This window comes from Bos indicus, chromosome 3, assembly GCF_029378745.1.
Source record: "Bos indicus isolate NIAB-ARS_2022 breed Sahiwal x Tharparkar chromosome 3, NIAB-ARS_B.indTharparkar_mat_pri_1.0, whole genome shotgun sequence".
NCBI lineage: Eukaryota > Metazoa > Chordata > Mammalia > Artiodactyla > Bovidae > Bos > Bos indicus.
The window spans coordinates 120,731,334-120,752,584 of NC_091762.1; the positions used below are offsets into that span (position 1 = coordinate 120,731,334).

The window sequence follows — 21,251 nt, forward strand, 5'->3', positions numbered from 1 at the left end:
TGCTGCAAGTATTTCTCTCGGTCTACTGTCTTTGAATTGTATTTATTTATTTCCAAAAGAAAGAAGTGTACTTACATGGAGTAAAATCTAGTAAATTTAAAATTTTCTACCGCAATGTCCTCTTTTGAAAGTTCTTTTCCAGCCCAAGGTGTAGATAACAGCTGAGTTTTCTCCCGGGGTGAAGCTTTTGAGGAGGAGGAGGAAAAGGAGAAAAGCTGCTGACTTTGGCTCCTGCTCTCTTCCTTGTCCTCAGAGCCACCCACTGACCCTCAGCAAGATCTGCATCTTGCCCTGAGTTCTGGACCCAGAGGCCTTGTCACTGCCCACAGCTCCCTGCAGGCCCCCTGGGCTGACCTACCCCGCACCAGGGCAGGGTGAGAGGGCGCAGGCTCACGGGCATGTGCCAGATGCCAGCCGCCTCCGGGAAGGCCCGGACTCGGGTGCGGGCGCAGAGGGCGCGGCCCCAGCCGGGGCTGGCAGGTGTGCTCCTCCAGTTCCTGCTCTGCCCAGTGTCACGCCCCGCCAGTGCCTGTGCCCTGCGCTCGCCCGCTCAAGTCAGGCAAGGGCCAGGCCAGATCGCCACCTGCCAGCATGCCGTCCTCTCTGGGGGGCTTGCAGAGGTAAGCGGGGGCTGTGCCACCACAGGGGCCAAATTCCTTCTTCAGTCCTGGGGGCCTGAGCGCCTGATGGACCAAGTTCTCCTGGGGCATCGCCCTGGACCAGGCATTCGCTCTGAGTTCATCCTTGTGGGCCTCATTTCAGGCAGTGGGGAGCCCCCCTCTCCTGCCTGGGCAGCCTTGTCCTGGGCCTGGTGGGCGGTTCGGGCAAGAGGGATGTGAGCAGAGGAGACAGGGATCTGGCGTCTGGGCTGGAGGCCTAGGTGGGCGGCTGCTGGGGGTCCGGCTCTGCTGGCCTCAGTCCTGTGGTCACCTTCTGAGGGGCTGGCCGTGTCCCCCGCCCAGCTCCGGCACTTCAGCCCAATCACCCGTCTTTTGCAGGTTAGGGTGCTGGCCGGGCCCTGAGCCCTAGAGCCTGCCCGTGCGGTGGAGGTCAAGAGGGGAGGGGCGTGGCATTTGCAAGCACCCCCGTCCTTTCCTGGCCCATGGGGGGTGCTGTGCCTCTGCCACCGCTCCCCGAGGGCGGGGGGACATGACCAATCTCTTCCCGGGGCCTCCCTGGAGGGCCTGCTGGGGGGTGTCGCCCTGCTATCTGGGGTCCAGCCCGGGTCCTGCGGGCTGTGCCAGCTCTGGCGGAAGGGTGGGTCCCGTGGGGGCTGTTGGGACACACGGCCCGGCCGGCCGCTGTGTGTGTCCCAGGCTTGCGGGTGCAGCACAGACCTCGGGGAGAAGGGCAGTGTGTGGGCTCACACTCGGTGGGGAGAAGGGCAGTGTGCGGGCTCACACTCGGTGGCCCTGAAGGCCCAGAGCCTCGGGTCGGTTTTCTCTGACTTGTGGGAACGCCTGGGGCCCATGTTGCTAGGTCAGCGCCCTGGGCCTGTGGGCAGACAGGCCAGCTGCTGCCCAGGACAGGGCACCAGCAGGCTCGGCCTTGCAGCACGTCTGGGCACCACAGGAACCGAGGGGACAAGTGTGGGCTGGGGGCATCCAGGGGTCCACGGGGAGGAGGGGTGGGCATGGGCCAGGGGTGCCCAGGGGTCCACAGGGAGGAGGGGACAGGCATGGGCCAGGGAGCCAGGGGTCCACGGGGACGAGAGGGGAGAGGTGTGGGCTGGGGGAGCCGGGTCCACGGGGACAGTGGGGACGGGCATGGGCCAGGGGCACCCAGGGATCCACGGGGAGGAGGGGACGGGCATGGGCCGGGGAGCCCAGGGTTCCATGGAGACGAGAGGGGATGGGCGTGGGCCAGAGAAGCCAGGGGTCCATGGGGACAGCAGGGACAGGGAGGAGGGGACGGGCGTGGTCCGGGGGAACCCAGTGGCTTGTTTGGTTATACGGGCCGCCTGGAGCAGAGACCAGACCTCTTCTGCTGGACAGGGTGAGGGGTCTGGGTGAGGCTGCTGGCCTGAGATGCTGGGGCATCAATCCCCCTGACCGTATGGGAGCTATTGGATGGTCCCTCAACTCTACGCCTTGGCTTCAGGTCTTTGGAAACTTGTGTTTCTGGTTATTTGAGGTCAGCTTCTCAGGACAAAAATCTCCTGGGGTGCTGGGACCAGGGAGTGGCTGTGGGGAGCCATGTGATCCCAGGGGGCTGTGTGACTCATAGAAGGCTGTGACCCAGTGGGGGCTGTGTGACCCCATGGGGGCTGGGTGACCCTGCGAGGGCTGTGTGACCCATAGAAGGCTGTGATTCCTTGGGGGTTGTGTGACCCCGTGGGGACATTGTGACCCCGTGGGGGCTGTGTGACTCCATGGGGACTGTGTGATCCCATGGGAGGCTCTGTGACCCCGTGGGGACAGTGTGACACTGTGGGGCTGTGTGACCCCATAGAAGCCTGTGACCCCATGGGAGCTGTGTGACACCATGGGGGCTGTGTGACCCCATAGAAGGCTGTGACCCCATGGGGGCTGTGTGACCCCATGTGGGGGCTGTGTGACCCCGTGGGGACAGTGTGACCCCATGGGGACTGTGTGATCTGTGGGGGCAGTGTGACCTCACAGGGGCTGTGTGACCCCATGGGGACAGTGTGACCCCGTGGGGGCTGTGTGACCCCATGGAAACAGTGTAGCCTCATGGGGGCTGTGTGACCTCATGGGGGCTGTGTGACACCCTGTGGGGGCTATGTGACCCAGTGGGGACAGTGTGACCCCATGTGGGGGCTGTGTGACCCTGTGGGGGCAGTGTGACCCCATGTGGGGGCTGTGTGACACTGTGGGGACAGTGTGACCCCATGTGGGGGCTGTGTGACCCTGTGGGGGCAGTGTGACCCCATGTGGGGGCTGTGTGACCCTGTAGGGGCTGTGTGACCCCATGTGGGGGCTGTGTGACCCTGTGGGGGCAGTGTGACCCCGTGGGGGCTGTGTGACCCCATGTGGGGGCTGTGTGATCTGTGGGGGACTGTGTGGACCCTGTGGGGGGCTGTGTGACTCTCCCGGCCTCAGGTGAGCTCTTAGGGTGGGTAAAGAGTACACGTGGGAGTGCAGGCGGGGAGGGGACAGGGCAGGGCGTCTGGCAACATTCTACACAGCTGCGGTGGCCACGTGTGGGCTGGATGGGGGCCGGAAAGAGTCCAGAGGGGGGCCAGCCAGGACACTTGCAGTCTGCTTTTCAGCGGACAAGGGGACGCTTTGGCCTGAGCATGAGGTGACGGAGGCAGGATGGCAACTGAATGAGGAAGAGTAGACCTGTTTCCATGGTGACCGGGCAGAAGAGTGGACCTGTTTCCATGGTGACCGGGCAGAAGAGTGGACCTGTTTCCATGGTGCTCCGGGGGAAGACAGCACGCAGCATCGCTGTCTGGGACACACTGGAATCTCTGTGCTGTGTCTGTCTGAAACACGTCTCCCCACAGCCACACTGCCTCCCACGTGCTCAGATACTGTCTAGTCTGTGTTTATTCTTTGCCCGTCTGTATCAGGTGGCGCAGTGGTAAAGAATCCGACTCCAGTGCAGGGGGGTCAAGAAACCTGGGTTTGATCCCTGGGTTGGGAAGATCCCCTGGAGGAGGAAATGGCAACGCACTCCAGTGTTCTTGCCTGGGAAATCCCAAGGACAGAGGAGCCTGGTGGGCGACCGTCCATGGGGTCACAAAGAGAGTCGGACACGACTTAGTGAGTAAACAAGTCTAAGTTTATTGACTGTATCTACATCGATTCTATTCTGTGCCTGTGCTTTTCTTTCTGTTCTATTTGCTTCTATTTCACACTATTCTCTAAGAGTGCTGGCTGCAACCTCCAGCCCTCAGAGTGTGACCCACTGAACTGACTTCAGGGCAAATGTGGTGCCACCCGGATGGGAGGAAACACCCCAGGTTGTAGAGCACGAAGCAGTCCCCTTTGGGGGAAGGACTCAGAGGGCCCCGTTGGGGTCGGGTGGGGACATGTGCCACCATGGGCTCTCCTCATATCAGCAATCTTATAAGCAGCCCCCAGAGACCTGGCTGCACCAGGCCATGCTGACCTATCTCTCGGGCTCAGTGTCCCCCCGGCGACACCCCGCCCCACCAGGGGCTGCGCCTAGCTGGACAGCTGCAGGGCTGGAAGGCCCTGGCTGCCTCTTGCTCCCGGGTCTCGGCTGCAGCATCTCGGTTCCCCTCCTGGAAAGTGGCACAGCACCTTCCTGGGGGTGCCATCTCAGGACAGTGTGGAGGGAAGTAGAAGCAGAAGTTGCAAGGTTCTTCCTGCCGGCCTCAGATCCCAGCCAAAGCAAGGCCGCATCACTCCCAATTCGGTGGGTGGTGACAGGTGGGGATGGGGGGGTGGGGGGGAAGCGTCTTGGCCATGTTTCTTCTCTGTTGCACCCTGCAGGCAGCAACAGAGTGACTTTCCTTTCTGTTTTGGCAGGATCCCCTGGGTGGAGGGTGTCCCACTCTTTCCCTCTATTTAGGGGATGTTGAGTTTGGGCATCTGGGCCCTGTCCCTGCTTCTTCTTGGTTTGTACGGATGGCTGTGTGCCCTGGACTCACTGGACGACGGCCTCACCCACCCTGATCACAGGGTCCCCAGGCCAAGGAGACCTCCGGCAGCCCTGTGCCCGGCCCCCTGCTGGTGCATCTGGGGGTGGGGGTGGGGACCGGGGGCCAGCACCTCCTTGTTCTTCTCAAACCGCCGAGCCAGGGCAGGGGGGCAGGGCCTGGTTCCCGAGGATGCAGCCTTCCCGGCCAAGGGCTTATCTGTGAGGAGGGAGCCCTGAGTAACTGTTCAGTCTTGTCCTTGGCTGCTGCTCATTAAATGCTGCCACTGTACACACCCCCTTGGCGTGGCCCCACACCCAATAGGGCATTTGGGGCTAAACAAGAGCCAGTTGAAGGAGTGATGGATGGACAGACCAGAGGTGACCGCTGTGGGTGTGTTTACCTGGCCACTTTGGATCCTACTCAGGAGCCCTGGATTGGGCCCTGGGATCAGCTAAGGGAGATAAGCGCTTATCTTACAAAAGGTTTTCTGCTAGTCATGAGGAGCTGATGTCACCATGAAGGGATTTACTGATTTCTCAAGATGAGGAGATGCAAGGCTTGGGCTCATAAAATCAGTTTCTGAAAATATCTATGTAAAGACCTATTCCACCAGTTTTCCTGGAGCACAGAGTGTTTCATTTCAGGGAGTGTCAAAGGTCAACAGCTGCAGCTATACAAGATTCCATTCCCGAAGACAGATGGCAAATGCCCAGGACCCTGTCTCCCTGCCGGGCAGGACATCCGTCCTGTTGACAGCCCCAGTAGTGGCTCCCTGAGCACCGGTCCTGCTGGGCGGACCGCCCGGCCCATCCCACACTCACATCCTGCTGACCCCCCGGGTGATGGGACCAGAGGGTGTTCTGCAAAGGAAGAGCCTCTCCTTAGAAATGAGGGATTTCTCTGAAGACATTATTTTTCTTGGGCAGCTGTTGTTGCCACCAAAAACCTTGGATTCTCTGCCCAGCGAAGCCAAATAAAAAAAATATGGAGACAGAGTTTGGAGGAAATAGAAAGGTGGCTTTAATCCTCAACCGGCGAGGGGAGACAGAACAGAACAGGCTTGTGCCTCGAGGACTGTGGCTTCTTCCATGAGGAGTCGGGGGATCCTATAGATGAGGGCTCGCAGCTGGAGAGCTGATGAGGGACAAGGACATCAGGACCTTGTATTCTTCTTCCTCCCACATTGTTTCGGAAGCAGTCATAGGCTGGTGTTGGGTAGTCAGGTCCATTGCCTTTTGTGTGCTGTACTGTGGCCTTCTTTCTGAATGGGAAAGAGGAGAAAACCTACAAGGGGTGGTCTGCAGAGGGAGAGTGCAGTAAAGGTGAGCACCAGATATAGGATGTGCTGCTGCTGCTGCTGCTAAGTCGCTTCAGTCGTGTCCAACTCTGTGCGACCCCATAGACGGCAGCCCACCAGGCTCCCCCGTCCCTGGGATTCTCCAGGCAAGAACACTGGAGTGGGGTGCCATTGCCTTCTCTGATAGGATGTGTCACATAGAGTTAAAAGATAATAGGTGCAGAACTAGCTCATGCAGAGTCAGAGGGTGAAAAGCAAACTTAGTTACCGACTACAGATTGTTGCTGTTCAGTCGCTCAGCCGTGTCTGACTCTTTGCGACCCCATGGACTGTAGCACGCCAGGCCTCCCTGTCCTTCACCAACTCCCAGAGTTTACTCAAACTCATGTCCATTGGGTCACACGAGATGGCCATCCAGCCATCTCATCCTCTGTCGTCCCTTTCAATCTTTCCCAGGATCAGGGTCTTTTCCAGCAAGTCAGCTCTTCGCATCAGGTGGCCAAAGTATTGGAGCTCCAGCTTCAGCATTAGTCCTTCCGGTGAATATTCAGGACTGATTTCCTTTAGGATGGACTGGATGGATCTCCTTGCAGTCCAAGGGACTCTCAAGAGTCTTCTCCAACACCACAGTTCAAAAGCATCAATTCTTTGATGCTCAGCTTTCTTTATGGTCCAACTCTCACATCCACACACAACTAATGGACAAACCATAGGTTTGACTATAAGGACCTTTGTTGGTAAAGTAATGACTCTGCTTTTTAATATACCGTCTAGGTTTGTCATAGCTTTTCTTCCAAGGAACAAAAATCTTTTATTTCATCACTATCCACAGTGATTTTAGAGCCCAAGAAAATAAAGTCTCTCACTGTTTCCATTGTTTTCCCGTCTGTTTGCCATGAAGTGATGGGACCGGGTGCCATGATCTTAGTTCTTTGAATGTTGACTGCAGATTAGGAACGAAGTAAAAACTCGGCGTGATCAGCCCTGCTCACTATTCTCTGTATCTTTGTTCTCAGGGAAGGAAAGAAAAACTCATTCCTCTTTTCTCCTTTACACTGCAATTCTGTGGAGAACTTGTTCCCTTAAGGCCAAAGGGGTTGTTGTAAATGTGACAGCAGAAATTTCCAAGAAGTCCTCAGTGCGGCTCCTCTGAAGGGGCCAGCAAACACCCAGTGTTTGGTGAAGGGAGTTTTGTGTGTCAGAACAAAGTCAGGCCGGGGGCAGACTGAGGGGAAAAGCCAGGCCCATTAACATCCCAGGAGGGCCTCATCCAGCAGGGGTTAAACTCTAACTATATGGGATGATAAAACTCTGTGTAAAGTAGATAGCCAGTGGGAACTTGCCATGTGACACAGGGAGCCTAAAGCCAGTGCTCCATGATGACCCGGAGGGGTGGGATGGGGAAGGGGGTGGCAGGGAGGTTCACGAGGGAGGGGACGTGTGTATCCCTGTGGCTGATTCATGTTGCTGTATGGCAAAACGAACATTGTAAAGCAATTATCCTCCAATTAAGAAAAAGGAACCAACTGCTCAGGCTGCAGTGACAAGCTGCCTTCCCTGGAGGGTCTCGTGAGCTCTGCAGATGTGACTCCACTGCGGTGTGGGAACCCCGTGACCACAGCATGGCCTTCCAGAAGTGCACCCCTTTGGGGCTTGGGGAAAGTGTGCAGTGAGCAGACCCCGGGGCCCGGCCCCTGGGCTGCCGCACCGTCTCCCGCTGCATCTGCGGCCGCCCTCCTGGGGCCCACAGGCCGTGACTGCGGGCTGACACGGGCATCCTTTCCCAGCAGCCCTGCCCTGTGTGTGAGCATTCTGCACTTGGTCCACCGTAGTCCTGAGCTTACAGAGACTCAGCCTGTCCACCTGCTGGTTCCTGGGAGTCTCTCTCAGGTGGATCTCAAGTCCTTCGTTAGGAGGACTTGAGGGAGCGTTAGGCAGCTGGGGGTTGGAGAAGCTCACATCATGTTTGAAAACCCAGGTATGGTAGCAGATACAAATGGTGGAGCAAGGGACTCCCCTGATGGTCCAGTGGTAAAGAATCCACCTTCCAAAGCAGGGGACGTGGGTTTGATCCCTGGATGGGGAACTAAGAATCCCATACACCATGACTAAAGATCTTGTGCAACACAGCTGCTGAGCCGTGCGCTCTGGAGCCCATGTGCTCTGTAACATAAGACCCCACACGAACAACTAAGGCCTGATGAGGCCAAATCAGATCAGATCAGATCATCGCTCAGTCGTGTCCGACTCTTTGTGACCCCATGAATCGCAGCACGCCAGGCCTCCCTGTCCATCACCAACTCCCGGAGTTCACTCAGACTCACATCCATCGAGTCAGTGATGCCATCCAGCCGTCTCATCCTCGTCGTCCCCTTCTCCTCTTGCCCCCAATCCCTCCCAGCATCAGGGTCTTTTCCAGTGAGTCAACTCTTCGCATGAGGTGGCCAAAGGACTGGAGTTTCAGCTTTAGCATCATTCCTTCCAAAGAAATCCCAGGGCTGATCTCCTTCAGAATGGACTGGTTTGATCTCCTCGCAGTCCAAGGGACCCTCAAGAGTCTTCTCCAACACCACAGTTCAAAAGCATCAATTCTTTCGGCGCTCAGCCTTCTTCACAGTCCAACTCTCACATCCATACATGACCACAGGAAAAACCATAGCCTTGACTAGACGAACCTTTGTTGGCAAAGTAATGTCTCCGCTTTTGAATATGCTATCTAGGTTGGTCATCAGTTTCCTTCCAAGGAGTAAGCATCTTTTAATTTCATGGCTGCAGTCACCATCTGCAGTGATTTTGGAGCCCAGAAAAATAAAGTCTGACACTGTTTCCACTGTTTCCCCATCTATTTCCCATGAAGTGATGGGACCGGATGCCATGATCTTCGTTTTCTGAATGTTGAGCTTTAAGCCAACTTTTTCACTCTCCACTTTCACTTTCATCAAGAGGCTTTTTAGTTCCTCTTCACTTTCTGCCATAAGGGTGGTGTCATCTGCATGTCTGAGGTGATTGATATTTCTCCCGGCAATCTTGATTCCAGCTTGTGTTTCTTCCAGTCCAGCGTTTCTCATGATGTACTCTGCATATAAGTACATGAGGCCAGACAAGTAAATATAAAAAGGGGTGGGGGGAGGGCAGGTCATGTGCCACAGTGGCTTGACCTTAAGGCAGTGTGTGTGGAGAGCAGAAAGTGATGGCAGGGGCTCAAATTCTCCCAGCTGTGTCTGAGACTAGGCTTGTGTCTGAGATAGGAAGCAGTAGGAAGAGGGTCACTGAGAAGCTGTGATCACTCACCTAGAGCCAGACATCCTAGAATGCAAAGTTAAGAGGGCCTTATGAAGTATCACTACAAACAAAGCTTGTGGAGGTGATGGAATTCCAGCTGAGCTATTTCAAATCCTAAAAGATGATGCCGTTAAAGAGCTGCACTCAACATGCCAGCAAATTTGGACAACTCAGCAGTGGCCACAGGACTGGAAAAAGTCAGTTTTCATTCCAATCCCAAAGAAGGGCAATGCCAAAGAATGTTCAAACTACCACACAATTGCACTCATCTCATACGCTAGCAACTAATGCTCAAAATTCTCCAAGCCAGGCTTCAACCATATGTGACCCATGAACTTCCAGATGTTCAAGCTGTATTTGGAAAAGGCAGAGGCACCAGAGATCAATTTGCCAACATCTGTTGGATAATAGAAAAAGCAAGAGAATTCCAGAGAAATGTCTACTTCTGCTTTATTGACTATGTCAAAGCCTTTGACTATGTGAATCACAACAAACTGTGGAAAATTCTTCAAGAGATGAGAATACCAGACCACCTTACCCGCCTCCAGAGAAACCTGTTCAAAACTGGGAAAGGAGTGCATCAAGGCTGTATATTGTCACCGTGTTTATTTAATTTATATGCAGGGTACATCATGCAAAACGTTGAACTGGATGAAGCACAAGCTGGAATCAAGATTGTTAGGAGAAATATCAATAACCTCAGATATGCAGATGATACCATTCTAATGGCAGAAAGTGAAGAGGAACTAAAGAGCCTCTTGATGAAAGTGAAAGAGGAGAGTGAAAAAGCTGGCTTAAAACTCATATTCAAAAAACTAAGATCATGGCATCTGGTCCCATCACTTCATGGCAAATAGATGGGAAAACAATGGAAACAGTGACAGACTTTATTTTCTTGGGCTCCAACATCCTGTGGAGAGTGGCTGTGCCATAAAATTAAAAGATGCTTGCTCCTTGGAAGAAAATCTATGACAAACCTAGGCACCATATTAAAAAGCAGGGACATCACTTTGCCAACAAAAGTGTGTATAGTCAAAGCTATGGTTTTTCCAGTAGTCATGTACGGATGTGAAAGTTGGACCATAAAGGAGGCTGAGCACAGAATTCATGCTTTCAACTTGTGGTGCTGGAGAGTCCCTTGGACTGCAAGGAGATAAAACCAGTCCATCCTAAAGGAGATCAGTCCTGAATATTCATTGGAAGGACTGATGCTGAAGCTGAAGCTCTAATACTTTGGTCATCTGATGAGAAGAGTCTATTGAATAGAAAAGACCGTGATGCTGGGAAAGATTGAGGGCAGGAGGAGAAGGGGACGACAGAGGATGAGATGGCTGGATGGAGCCACCAACTCAACGGATATGAGTTTCAGCAAACTCCGGGAGACAGTGAAGGACAGGGAAGCCTGGCGTGCTGCGGTCAATTGCTTTGCAGAGTTGGACATGACCGAGCGACTGAACACCCCCAAAGTGTGGCGTCAGAGTTGGCCGTGTGGGTGTGAACTCGGGGAGTTCCCAGCTGTGTCCACTGAGAGGACCCAGCAACTGACAACGTCCCAGAGCAGTGAGCACCCCCAGCCCCCAGGCTGTGGTCCCTAAAGACCATTTCTTTTCTTTGCTTTTTTTTTAAGCCCATTTCTTTCCAACGAGACCCGGAGCGTCTTGGCAATGAGGCTGGTCACAGGCCAGCGGGCAGGCATACAGGGCGAGCGGGGCAGTGCCCCGTCACACCAGACGGCAGAACGCTAGTGTTCGGCTACAAGAGGCATGTACAGTGGCTGAAGGACTGGATACAAGGCACGTTTTTTTTAAACAAAGCTTTTTCTACTCTAGTGATAAGGACCAAGAAATGAAAGTGAGTTCGTTTACAATGGCAATAAAAACTAGAGATTGAAATCAACACAAGGGTCACAGGACCGAGGTAATGAAAACGACAAGACGCTGTTGAGAGCCTGGAGAGAAAACAGCCCCTGGGCGCACGGGTCCGGCACTTCCCCGGGGAAGGCGACGCTGGCCCAGGCCCACCCAGCGCCCCCTCCTGGAGCAGCCCCGGCTGCCCCCGGGCCCCTCCCTGCGAGGGGCTGCTGGTGTCCACCGCTCTGAGCAGTTTCCTCCGATGGACGGAGCTGGCTAGGAGTCCCGTGCAGTGGCCTGTCCGTGGGTGGCCGGCCGCCCGCTGCCCCGGACGGAGGGCATCAGGCGCCCTCCCTGTCCTCGGGTCCCCTCCCTTCCTAGCGCCCGGCAGGCCCCTGCTGCCTGACACCGTTTAGAATTGTCCTGTTATTACCGTATGACGTGCTTCCATGGGGAGTTGAGAACTGAATTCTGAGTTAGAAACTCTCTTTGGGGGAAGATGTGAAGCTTCGACTATTTGGTGTGGGGTCCGGCCATCTCCTTGCCCCAGAGCAGAGTTGGGGGTGTGGACCTGCACCCTGCTTGCGGCCAGGGGGCCAGAGGGATCTCACAGGGTGGCCCTGCAGCCAGCGTGAGTCCACTTCTGAGTTTCTGCCTGGGGGGGCGTCGAGAGGTTCCTGCGAGGCCGGGGTCTGGCCTCCCTGCTGTCAGGCATCACCCTCCCCGATGGAGCAGCCGTGCTCTGCCCTTTCCTCCCGGGCTCCTCCCCTGTGTGCCCCCTGCTCGTCACACTCCCCGTCCCTGCGAGCCCTGTGGAGAGGCCGCAGGCCATTCAGGAAGCTCCCTCCCGGCTCTGCTCCCTGTGCCAGGCTCCGAGTGCAGGTGCGTCATCCGGCTCCTCTCACCTGGGACTGACCGCCGCACTGAGCGGCCCCTCGTCCCCTCCAGCCCCGTCCGGCCCTCCACTCCCCCCGGGAGGCCTTCCTGGTCCCAGCCACTGCCACTCCACGTCGCTGGAGCCCAAGGAACCAGCTGCCCTGGGGGCACAGGCCGTGTGGAGACGCAGGGCCCAGAGGTCCCAGGAGGGACCTTCTCCTCCTTCGGATGCAGGAACACCTGGAACTCACCCCCCGACCTCGGATCTGCCCGAGGGGAGGCCTCGGAGCCGGCCCTGACACCAGCAGGGGGCGGGTGGTGACGAGGGTGTCGGGGCGGGGGAAGGGGGAAGGGCCATGAGCCTCGGAACTGACCCGGGAAGGTCAGTCGTGAAGCCTCCCGGTGCCTGGGGGCAGGTGGTCGGCCTGGTCTGTCCTGGGGACGGTGTCTGGCTGGGCGGCTCCTCCCAGGAGCTCAGAGTAAGGCCGAGGGGAGCACACACAGGCCTGCCTGGGTGCCTTGCTCCCCCGAGAGGACAGGATGCTGAGCCATCAGTGTCCCTCCCCTGCCGGGCTGGTCGGGCCGTGCGCCGAGTGTCCTGGGGGCAGGGGTCTCAGCAGAGGCCACAGAACCCCACCTCCCCGACTTGCTCCTGTCTGCAAGAAAGAAAGGTATGGGTGACGTGTGGGGGGTGGTGTTCCAGCCGAGTAAGGGGTCCCAGTGGTCCCCTGCCTGGCAGCACACAAGGGCCTGCCCGCTGGAAAATCAGGGCCAAAGCACCTGGATGCAAGCGGGTGCCCGCACTCTACACACACTGCAGCGAACACCTGGAAACAGCCCAGGCCCCGGAGGCGGTGGCTTTGCCAACACCCTGCTGAGGCCACAGGAGGCAGGCAGGGCCAGGGCCGCCTGGCTGTGAATTCCATTTATTCGTCTAGGAAGAGCCTGCTGCCGGAGCATTAGGACTAAACAGGGGCCTGACTGGGGGGCTGTTCTTGCTGCAGGCTGGGCTCCCTGGATCCAGGGCCACGGCCGGGCTGCAGGCGAGAAGCTCACTTGTGTTTCAGAGATGTGCCTGCCTCCATGGGCAGACCTAGCTAGGCCCAGGTTGCAGCCCACCGTTCCCACGGATTCACACAAACGCAGCTGAGGCTGACAGCCACCACCTTCTTGTGCCCCCCCAGGACAGAGGCTGTAAACACTAAATGAAGCTTTCTCAGCACTCCCTCGCAGTTGGGGGAAGGGGGACCATGTGACCGCATTTCGGCCGAGAAGATGGACGAGGAGGTTTGTTAGAGGCTTCTAAAAGGCTTTTGCTTCCTTATTATGGCTGGTCCTGTCCCTTCTACTTTCTTGCTGATGCAAATGTTTATGTGATGTCTGGAGCTTAGCAGCCATATTGTGACTACCAGGCCACGAGCATGGGGAGAGAGATGTCGGTTTTCGCAGTGTGACGGGGCCGAGTGTGCCAGAGCCAGCAGCTTCCCTCCCAAGCCTCTAGGTTGGTGAGGGGAGTCTGCCATTGTTTTCTGATTCCTGCAGCTGAGGTTCCAAATGACATGGGTTTTTACTGTTGCTGCTGTGCAGCTGCCCAGTTGTGTCTGACTCTTTGTGACCCCGTGGACTGCAGCACGCCAGGCCTTTTTATGCTGATGTGCGAGTGCATGTCCTGGCCCTGGCAACGCCTTGAGCTCCGGACTCCTTCAGCCACTGCTGGGCACCTCCTCTTGGTGTCTCAGGACGTTTCACACTCAACAGATTTGCTTCCGATCTTGCTCCCACCCCATTGTTTCTCCTCCCTCTGCACCCCATGCTGACACAAAGCAGGAGGTCTGAGGTGGCGGGTGGGATGTGTGCTTGGCTTCACTCACTCACTCAGCACACATGCGCCGAGCACCGTGCACATGCCAGCTGCCTTTCCAGAAACCGAGGAGCTTACCCGATGGTGGGCAGAGCTGTGCTGTGTGCTTACTTGCTCAGTCCTGTCCAACTCTTCGAGACCCCATGGAGTGTAGCCCGCCAGGCTCCTCTGTCCATGGGTATCCTCCAGGCAAGAACACTGGAGTGGGTTGAGGAAATGGCAAGTCACTCCAGTATTCTCGCCTGGAGAATTCCATGGACAAAGGAGAGACTATCACCTCCAGGGGATCTTCCCAACCCAGGGATCAAACCCAGGTCTCCCGCAATGTAGGAGGATTCTTGACCGTCTCAGCCACCAGAGAAGCCCAGTGGGCAGTACAGACTACAAAGGGACTGCTGCAACCGCGACGCCCTCAGGTGGCGGGGGTGAGCTGCAGGGAGGTCAGGAGACCCCCTGCCCACAGCCCGGAGAAGCGCGAGGCGGCTCTTGCAGAAAGACAGTCTGCTGCTGGAGCCTCTGAGTGAAGAGGTCCTGGGGCTGGGTGTTTGAGGAACAGGAGGAAGTGGAATGGCTGGAGGGTAGGGGTGGAGTGGGGGCCTGGGGACTGGCTGGGAAGACTTGCATTTTCCTGAAGGGTTTAGCACAGGAGGCTCTTCAATTATGGGATTTAATCAAGGGTTTGAGCTTGTTGAAAGAAAATGAAAGTGTTAGTCGCCCAGTTGTGTCCAACTCTTTGTGACTCCGTGGACTGTAGGCTCCTCTGTCCATGGGCTTCTCCAGGGAACACTGGAGTGGTTTGCCATGCCCTCCTCCAGGGGATCTTCCTGACCCGGGGATCGAACCTTCATTGCAGGTGGATTCTTTACCTTCTGAGCCACCAAGGAAGACTTTGAGCACGTTGGATTTTTTAATAAAAGGGTATTTTGGGCTGCTAGGGCGGAATGAACCATGGGGCAGGGACACAGGAGGGGGTAACCAGGCCACCAGGGTTTGGGAGCAGCGCGGATCAGGACAGAAGGTGGGGGGAGGGAAACGGGACCAGAGCAGGTGAAGAAGCCACTGTCCCTGGGGATGGGCTGGGTTTGGAGGGCAGCGTTGGAGCCAGTCTGGACCTTGGAGGCTGCGATCCCTGTGGACACCCCAGTGGGGGTTCGGGGCCAGCCCAGGCTGGGGTGTAAGTCTGGGGCGGCCTGCAGATGGTGACCAGAGCTGAGACTGGCTGGGCCTCCTCCCCCTTCTCAGTACAAAGTGGCCCTCCAGGTGGCGAAGCGCAGGGAGCCCTTCATGGCTGAGCTGCTGCAGCTTCTTTGTCCAGGGATGGCGGGACAGGGAGCCCCTGCCTGTCTCTCCTGATCTGCTCACTGCCTTTCCCTTGTGTGTTCTGGCCCAGGAGCCCTGCCCACACCACCTTCAGCTCCTGCACCCGGGCGGGCCCCCCTGCCCTCATGGACCCTGGGCTGGAACTCAGGGGTCTCAGTCAGGCCCATCTCTAGGGGGCCCTGCTCAGGGTTGAGGGTCCACAGACATGTTTTCACCTCTGATTGCCCCCCCAGGGAGTGGATCCCCCTCTTGGCTTCTCCCAGCTTCTGAGTAGTGGGCAGTGCAGGGGGGCCACGTGGGGGTGGTGTCTGATGACTCAGGCCCATCCTGGGCTTTGCCCCCACCCTAGAGCCCCCATGGGCCAGCACACAGTAGGTGCTGGACACAAGTTGTCACATGGATGCCGGGGAGGTGGAGGGGGTAGGGAAGGGGGTGGGCAGCAGAGGCTCCTCCTGGGCCCCGGACTCAGTGCTGAAGAGGTCCTCCGCCCACAGGTGCTTCTGGGCCGTGCTCCTCCTCCTGGCCCTGGCTGTGCTCCTGCTGGGCTGCATCATGCACGTGGACATCGGGCTGCTCATGCCGTGAGTCCTCCACTGGGTGGCCTGAGGTCTGGGCACTGCCCCCTCCCCGAGCAGTACTGGGACCCCAGCGTGCCCCACTCCGGGTGGCACCCAGCCCTGCCTGTTACTGTGGTAGGCCACGCCTCCCTTCCAGGCCTCAGCCTCCCCTCTGCAATGGAGGAGGGGCTCTTCCTGTGGTCACCGAGCCTGGGGCCCTCCCAGTATCTCCCATGGGCAGTAAGCTGCCCAGAACTCCAGGCAGGGATACGGGAGGGTTGAATCTGGGCCAGGTTGGGGGTGCCCTGGGCAGAGTTGCTGTGTGCAGAGGGTGACTGGGAGGCAGGGCTGGGGTGGTTAGAACCCCCTAGTGGTCTGGATGTCAGGACCCCTGCTCCCCTGCTTGTTGGTGGTATGGCCTCTGTGAAGCTCAGGGTCCTCCCGATGGCTACCCTGCCCTAGTGGTTTAGCCTGGCTGGTGGGAGGGCCCTCCAGCCCCGGGCCTGGCTGATCTCCACTGGAGAGGGGGAGTGCTAAAGCTCCTGGGTATCCCTGCCTACCCCCCAGGCCTGGCACTAGCCTCTGGACCCTGTCCCCACCATCCTGGGTCACTCTCACCAGCTCTGTTTTGGGATCTTGTGTTGGGGCAGGGTGGGCACCTGTAGCTCCAGGCTGGTGTCCACAACTGGGTGGGTGCCACCCTGAGATCACAGGAGTGAGCACCAGCGTCCAGTCTTGCCCGGCAGTGAGTCAGCCCATCTCAGCATGAGGGGCCAACCAAGCACCGCTGGCCATATGGCTTGGGTCACAGGGCAGAGCGATGCTGGGCGCCCTCAGAGCCAGGCAGGAGGTTGGGAAGCAGAGGGGTGCAGGGCCTGCAGTACATGGGGGCAGGTGGTTGCACCACTGGAAGAGGGCAGCCAGGGCGGGGTCTCAGGTGAGGGGCACAGTAACGGGGCTGGGCTGGGGTGTTGCCAGCTCAGGGAGTGTGGGTCGGGGAAGCGTGGACGGGGCAGAGGCTTTGCGGGCCTCCAGGTTCAGGGCTCGCGGGGCTGGAATCTCTCCGGCTGGGCAAGCGCGAGGATTCCCGGCCCACGGCGCTGCGCTCTTCCCCCAGCCAACTCGGGGACCAGGCTGATGGGCCTCCCGTCACCAACGTCATGTTTCTTAAGACGCACAAGACGGCCAGCAGCACGGTGCTCAACATCCTCTACCGCTTCGCCGAGACACACAACCTGTCGGCGGCGCTGCCCGCCGGCGGCCGCTTCCACCTCGGCTACCCCTGGCTCTTCTTGGCGCGCTACGTGGAGGGCGCAGAGCAGGGCGGGCCCGGGCAGCGCTTCAACATCATGTGCAACCACCTGAGGTTCAACCCGCCAGAGGTGCGTGGGGCGGGGCTTCCGGGGGCGAGCTCCTGGAGGCGGGTCTCCCGGGGCTGGGCTCCATGGGGGCGGGGATCTGGGGCGGGGCTTGCGGGGCCCCGGGGGCGGGGCTCCTTGGAGGGCGGGGCTTCCCAGAGGGCAGAGTCTTCCGGGGGCGGGGCCCATGGAGGGCGGGGCTCCAGGGGGCGGGGCTCCCGGGCGGGGTCGCGGGGTCCCGGGGCTCCCGGGGGCGTTGCTCTCCCAGTCGGCAGCGGGCACCCGGCGTCTGCCGCCCTCTCCCTCTTCTTCGCCTCCTTCTGGGTCCAGACCCACCAGCTCGTCCCTCCGCAGGCCCTTTTCACGTGTTCACAGCTCCTTCTCTGGGTCATTCGGGTCTTAGCTTAGAGGGCATCTCCTCCCGGGGGCTTCTCTGACCTCCTCCCCAAAGGCTCAGCGGGGGTGACGGCGAAGGGTAATGGGGGCCGGGACGTGGCCAGGGTTGTTCTGGATGCTGGTGCAGGGTGGCAGGCAGAGGAGCCAGGTGGCCTGGACTGGAGGCAGGAGACTGGGTTTCGGAGGCGGGGGACCGGGGGCAGGCTCAGGTGTGTGGCGGGGTGGAGCCAAGGCAGGAGGCACCACCTTTCCCCGGGACCACGCCCCGGGGAGCCCGAGGGTCACCAGCCCTTCCCTTGCTGTCTCCCGACAGGTGCAGAAAGTCATGTACAGCGACACCTTCTACTTTTCCATCCTCAGAAACCCTGTTTTCCAGCTGGAGTCCTCCTTCGTCTACTACAAGAGCCACGTCCCCGCCTTCAGGAACGTCTCCAGCCTGGATGCCTTCTTGGCCTCGCCGTGGACCTACTACAACCAGAGCCTGGGGCTGAGCAACGCCTACGCCCGGAACAGCATGTGGTTCGACCTGGGTTTCGACAATGACGCGCCGCCCGAGGAGGGCTACGTGCGCGCGCGCCTGCTCGACGTGGAGCAGCGCTTTCAGCTGCTGCTCATTGCCGAACATTTCGACGAGTCCATGGTGCTGCTCCGGCGCCTGCTGCGCTGGCGGCTGGACGACGTGGTGGCCTTCAGGCTCAACTCGCGCAGCCAGCACAGTGTCACCCCCTTGTCGCCCGCAGGCCAGGAGCGCGCCAAGCACTGGTGCGCCCTGGACTGGCGCCTGTACCAGCATTTCAACCGCACCTTCTGGGCCCGGCTGCGCGCAGAGCTGAGCCCGCGGCGTCTGCGCTCCGAGGTGGCTCGGCTGCGCGAGCGGCGGCGCGAGCTGGCCGCCATGTGTCTGCAGGACAGCGAGCCCAAGAACCAGTCGCAGATCACCGATTTCCGACTGCGCCCCTACCAGTCGGGCAGGGCCGACATCCTGGGCTACAACCTCAGGCCGGGCCTGGACAACCAGACGCTGCAGATGTGTCAGCGGATGGTTATGCCTGAGCTCCAGTACATGGCCCACCTGTACACCCTTCAGTTCCCCGACAAACCCCCCAAGAACATTGCCTTCCTGGGGGCCTAGAGGGATGGCACCGGGGACTCTGGCTGGGCCCTCTCCTGTTGTCCTTGGAAAGCCCTAGGTGCTGTCTCAGGCTCTGAGGGGTCTTCTGGGGGCACCTGGGGTACCCAGGCCCTGCCAGACCACCAGTCCTCAGGGTGAAGACACCAGTGAAGAGACCACCTGTGATCCATCCTCTCGGAGGTGACCTCTCCACTGAGGACCCGAAATATAGGACACCCGCGCACCTGGACTGAGGATGTGAGCCTGCTCATCAGATTCATCAGATGAAGTGTCTTATGAGGTGGGAAAGTGAGGGATCTTACATCAGAAGAAAGGAATCTGGAGCTCAGAGCGGCTCCCCTACTTTGCCAGCCATGGGGACATGGCCCTGGTCACTGAGACACCCACACTGTCAGCACCCCACACTCTGGAGGTGGACTTGGGGACCTGGGTTTGGAAGGGTCTGGAATGCTCAGTTTCCCATCTTTGGCTGTATGAGCCTTATTTCCAACTGAAGAACGGTTTTGGATTGAGAAATGTTACAACTGCTTACAAGGCAAATGGTTTAGCCGGAGCACAGGTTGAAGGCCTGTGCTGCAGCTCTGAGCTGCAACAGACTGCCCCCAAAAGATGAGTGGAGGAGGAGACCTGCCGGAGAGCTGGGAGGGGACTGCTGTACCCTTGGTTGCCGTGGAGACGGCACTGGATGAAGCCCGAGGAGGGTGGCTTCCAGGCCCCCCTTCTTGTGGTTTGTGTGGAGGGAGTGAAGATGCCTGCCTGGCAGAACATGATCCCTGGCTGCTTGGGGGCCCAGTGGTTAGTGGGGTGCACACACCCAGAACCATGTGCCCTCTGCCTGAGAAAAGTGGGCTACCTGGAGCACCCAAGAAACAGAGCTGCTCTTTCACACTCAGCTGAGATGCTCAGCCTGGCCTGTCTGTCTGGCTCTGGGGTCCCCTTCCTTCCACGTGGGGCCCTCAGCCTTGAGGACCCTGGCACCTGCTCAGGTGCTCCTGGGTCCAGACATGTCCACACTTTTCAGGGGAATCAGCACTTCAAAGAGAAGGGGAACTCTCACCCTCAGAACAGGCAGCAGCTCACTTGGACACAATTTAATGGAGAGACTTTATGAAGAATGAATTTTCAGTAAGAATATGGGATATACTGCAGCAAATTTGAGAATAAATGACAATATTTAGAAACAGAAAAAAATGAACAGAGTCCATGCAGGATGGACCGGAGATCCAGGTTGGCAGGAGACGCCCCCCCACCCTCCCCCGCCCCCTGGGAGGTTCCTCCATCCTCCATCCAGAGGAAAACGCAAAGAGGGACATTGCAAGGGAGAGAGGAGACAGGGAATCAGACCCCAGATGAGCCGCCCTGACAGGAGTCCGGGAGGGGCGGACGAGCCATGGCTGAGAGTCGATACCAAACGAAGAATGGGGAAGTGACCCTGATTTAAAGAAAGCCTCGCGCTTCCCTGGTGCTCCACTGGTAAAACCTGCCAATTTAGGAGATGCGGGTTCGATCCCTGACCCAGGAGGGTCCCGCGTGCCACAGGACAACTAAACCCGGGCACTGCAACTACCGAGCCTGTGCTCTAGAGCCTGGGGGCTGCAACGACAGAGCTTCCGAGCCCCGGCCACTAAAGCCTGCAGGTCCCCACACCTGTGCTCTGCAACCAGCAGAGCCACTGTGATGGGAAACCCGTGCACTGCAATTAGAGAGTAGCTCGTGCGGCAGTGAAGACCCAGCACAGACAAACATAAATAAATAATAAATAAAAATAGACATTAAAAAAGATCCAGTGCAGCCAAAATTACATAAACAAAAATAAAAATAAAGACTCAAATCCCATCACTGCCCTGAGCCTCAGGTGAATCTGCCAACTGCCAGAGAAAACACGATGCCTGCTCAGCTGATGTGAGGAAGCGAGTGGATCCAGGATGAGCAGGAAGCGTGGAGGCCTCTTTATACCGAGTGAGCGGGCTGTCTCTGCGAGCCGGTGTCAGACCGTCACTGCTGCCCACAGGGCTGGGACCGTGCAAGTGGGCTGTTCTCAGCTGCATGGTAACCAAGAGCGCGAAACTGCCATGGAGATTCAGTGGCGGTTACTCTGGTCTTTGAGGTTGGCAGGAGCGTCAACCGGCACTGTCTTTTTGGAGGGAAAATTGGGGATATTTATCACAAGGTAAAGTGCATGTGGTTCGTAACAGACAACTTTGAAAACAATCCATCTGCTTGTCCGTCCAGAAGAGAGTTTAACGTGCGGAGTCCGATGCGGCCAATAAAGCTGGAGGCCCGGACTCTGTGGGTCTCCTTTCCGGAGGGGCTCTAGCCGCGTGTTGTTGGAGGTGGGATTGGTAGGCGGGGCTGCGGCTGACTGGGGTGGGTGTGCAGGGGAAGCTGGGGAGAGAAAGTGGTTTTTCAAGGGAAGCAGGTTCTTATGCAAGATCTCCATGTTTTAAAAAAGCGGGCATCTAACTAAAACATTACAGTGTCTGAGAGAGGGACCAGGGTGTGTGTGTGTGTGCGCGCGCGTGTGTGTGTGTATGTGGGGGGGCCTCCTTTCATGGCCCCCAGGTGCCCTGCCCCATGGGGCTGCCCGATGGGCATCGCAGAGGCTTGGAGGCCCGTGTCCCTGAGCCTGGGTTCTCTGAGGGAGCTGGTGAGCCACGGCTGGTGGGGCTGGCGGACAGGGACAGAGCTGGGCCCTCCCTTCTAGTTCAGATGGGCTCGAGAGACTCCGGGCCGTGCTAACCCTTCC

General features: G+C 58.1%; 1 protein-coding gene across 1 annotated transcript; it reads left to right on the forward strand.

The window, feature by feature from the left end:
* Positions 1-286: 286 nt before the first annotated feature.
* Positions 287-20,790, forward strand: GAL3ST2 (galactose-3-O-sulfotransferase 2). Its single transcript, XM_019958074.2, has 4 exons — positions 287-620; positions 15,557-15,643; positions 16,737-17,001; positions 17,687-20,790. The coding sequence occupies exons 1-4, from the start codon at positions 592-594 to the stop codon at positions 18,503-18,505; spliced, it is 1,200 nt and encodes a 399-aa protein (XP_019813633.2). The 5' UTR covers positions 287-591; the 3' UTR covers positions 18,506-20,790.
* Positions 20,791-21,251: the final 461 nt, after the last annotated feature.

Coding starts and splice junctions, on each gene's coding strand:
- GAL3ST2 (XM_019958074.2), top strand. CDS start 592: ATGCCGTCCTCTCTGGGGGGCTTGCAGAG. Junction 621..15,556: donor TCTCTGGGGGGCTTGCAGAG/GTAAGCGGGGGC, acceptor CTCCGCCCACAG/GTGCTTCTGGGCCGTGCTCC. Junction 17,002..17,686: donor TGAGGTTCAACCCGCCAGAG/GTGCGTGGGGCG, acceptor GTCTCCCGACAG/GTGCAGAAAGTCATGTACAG.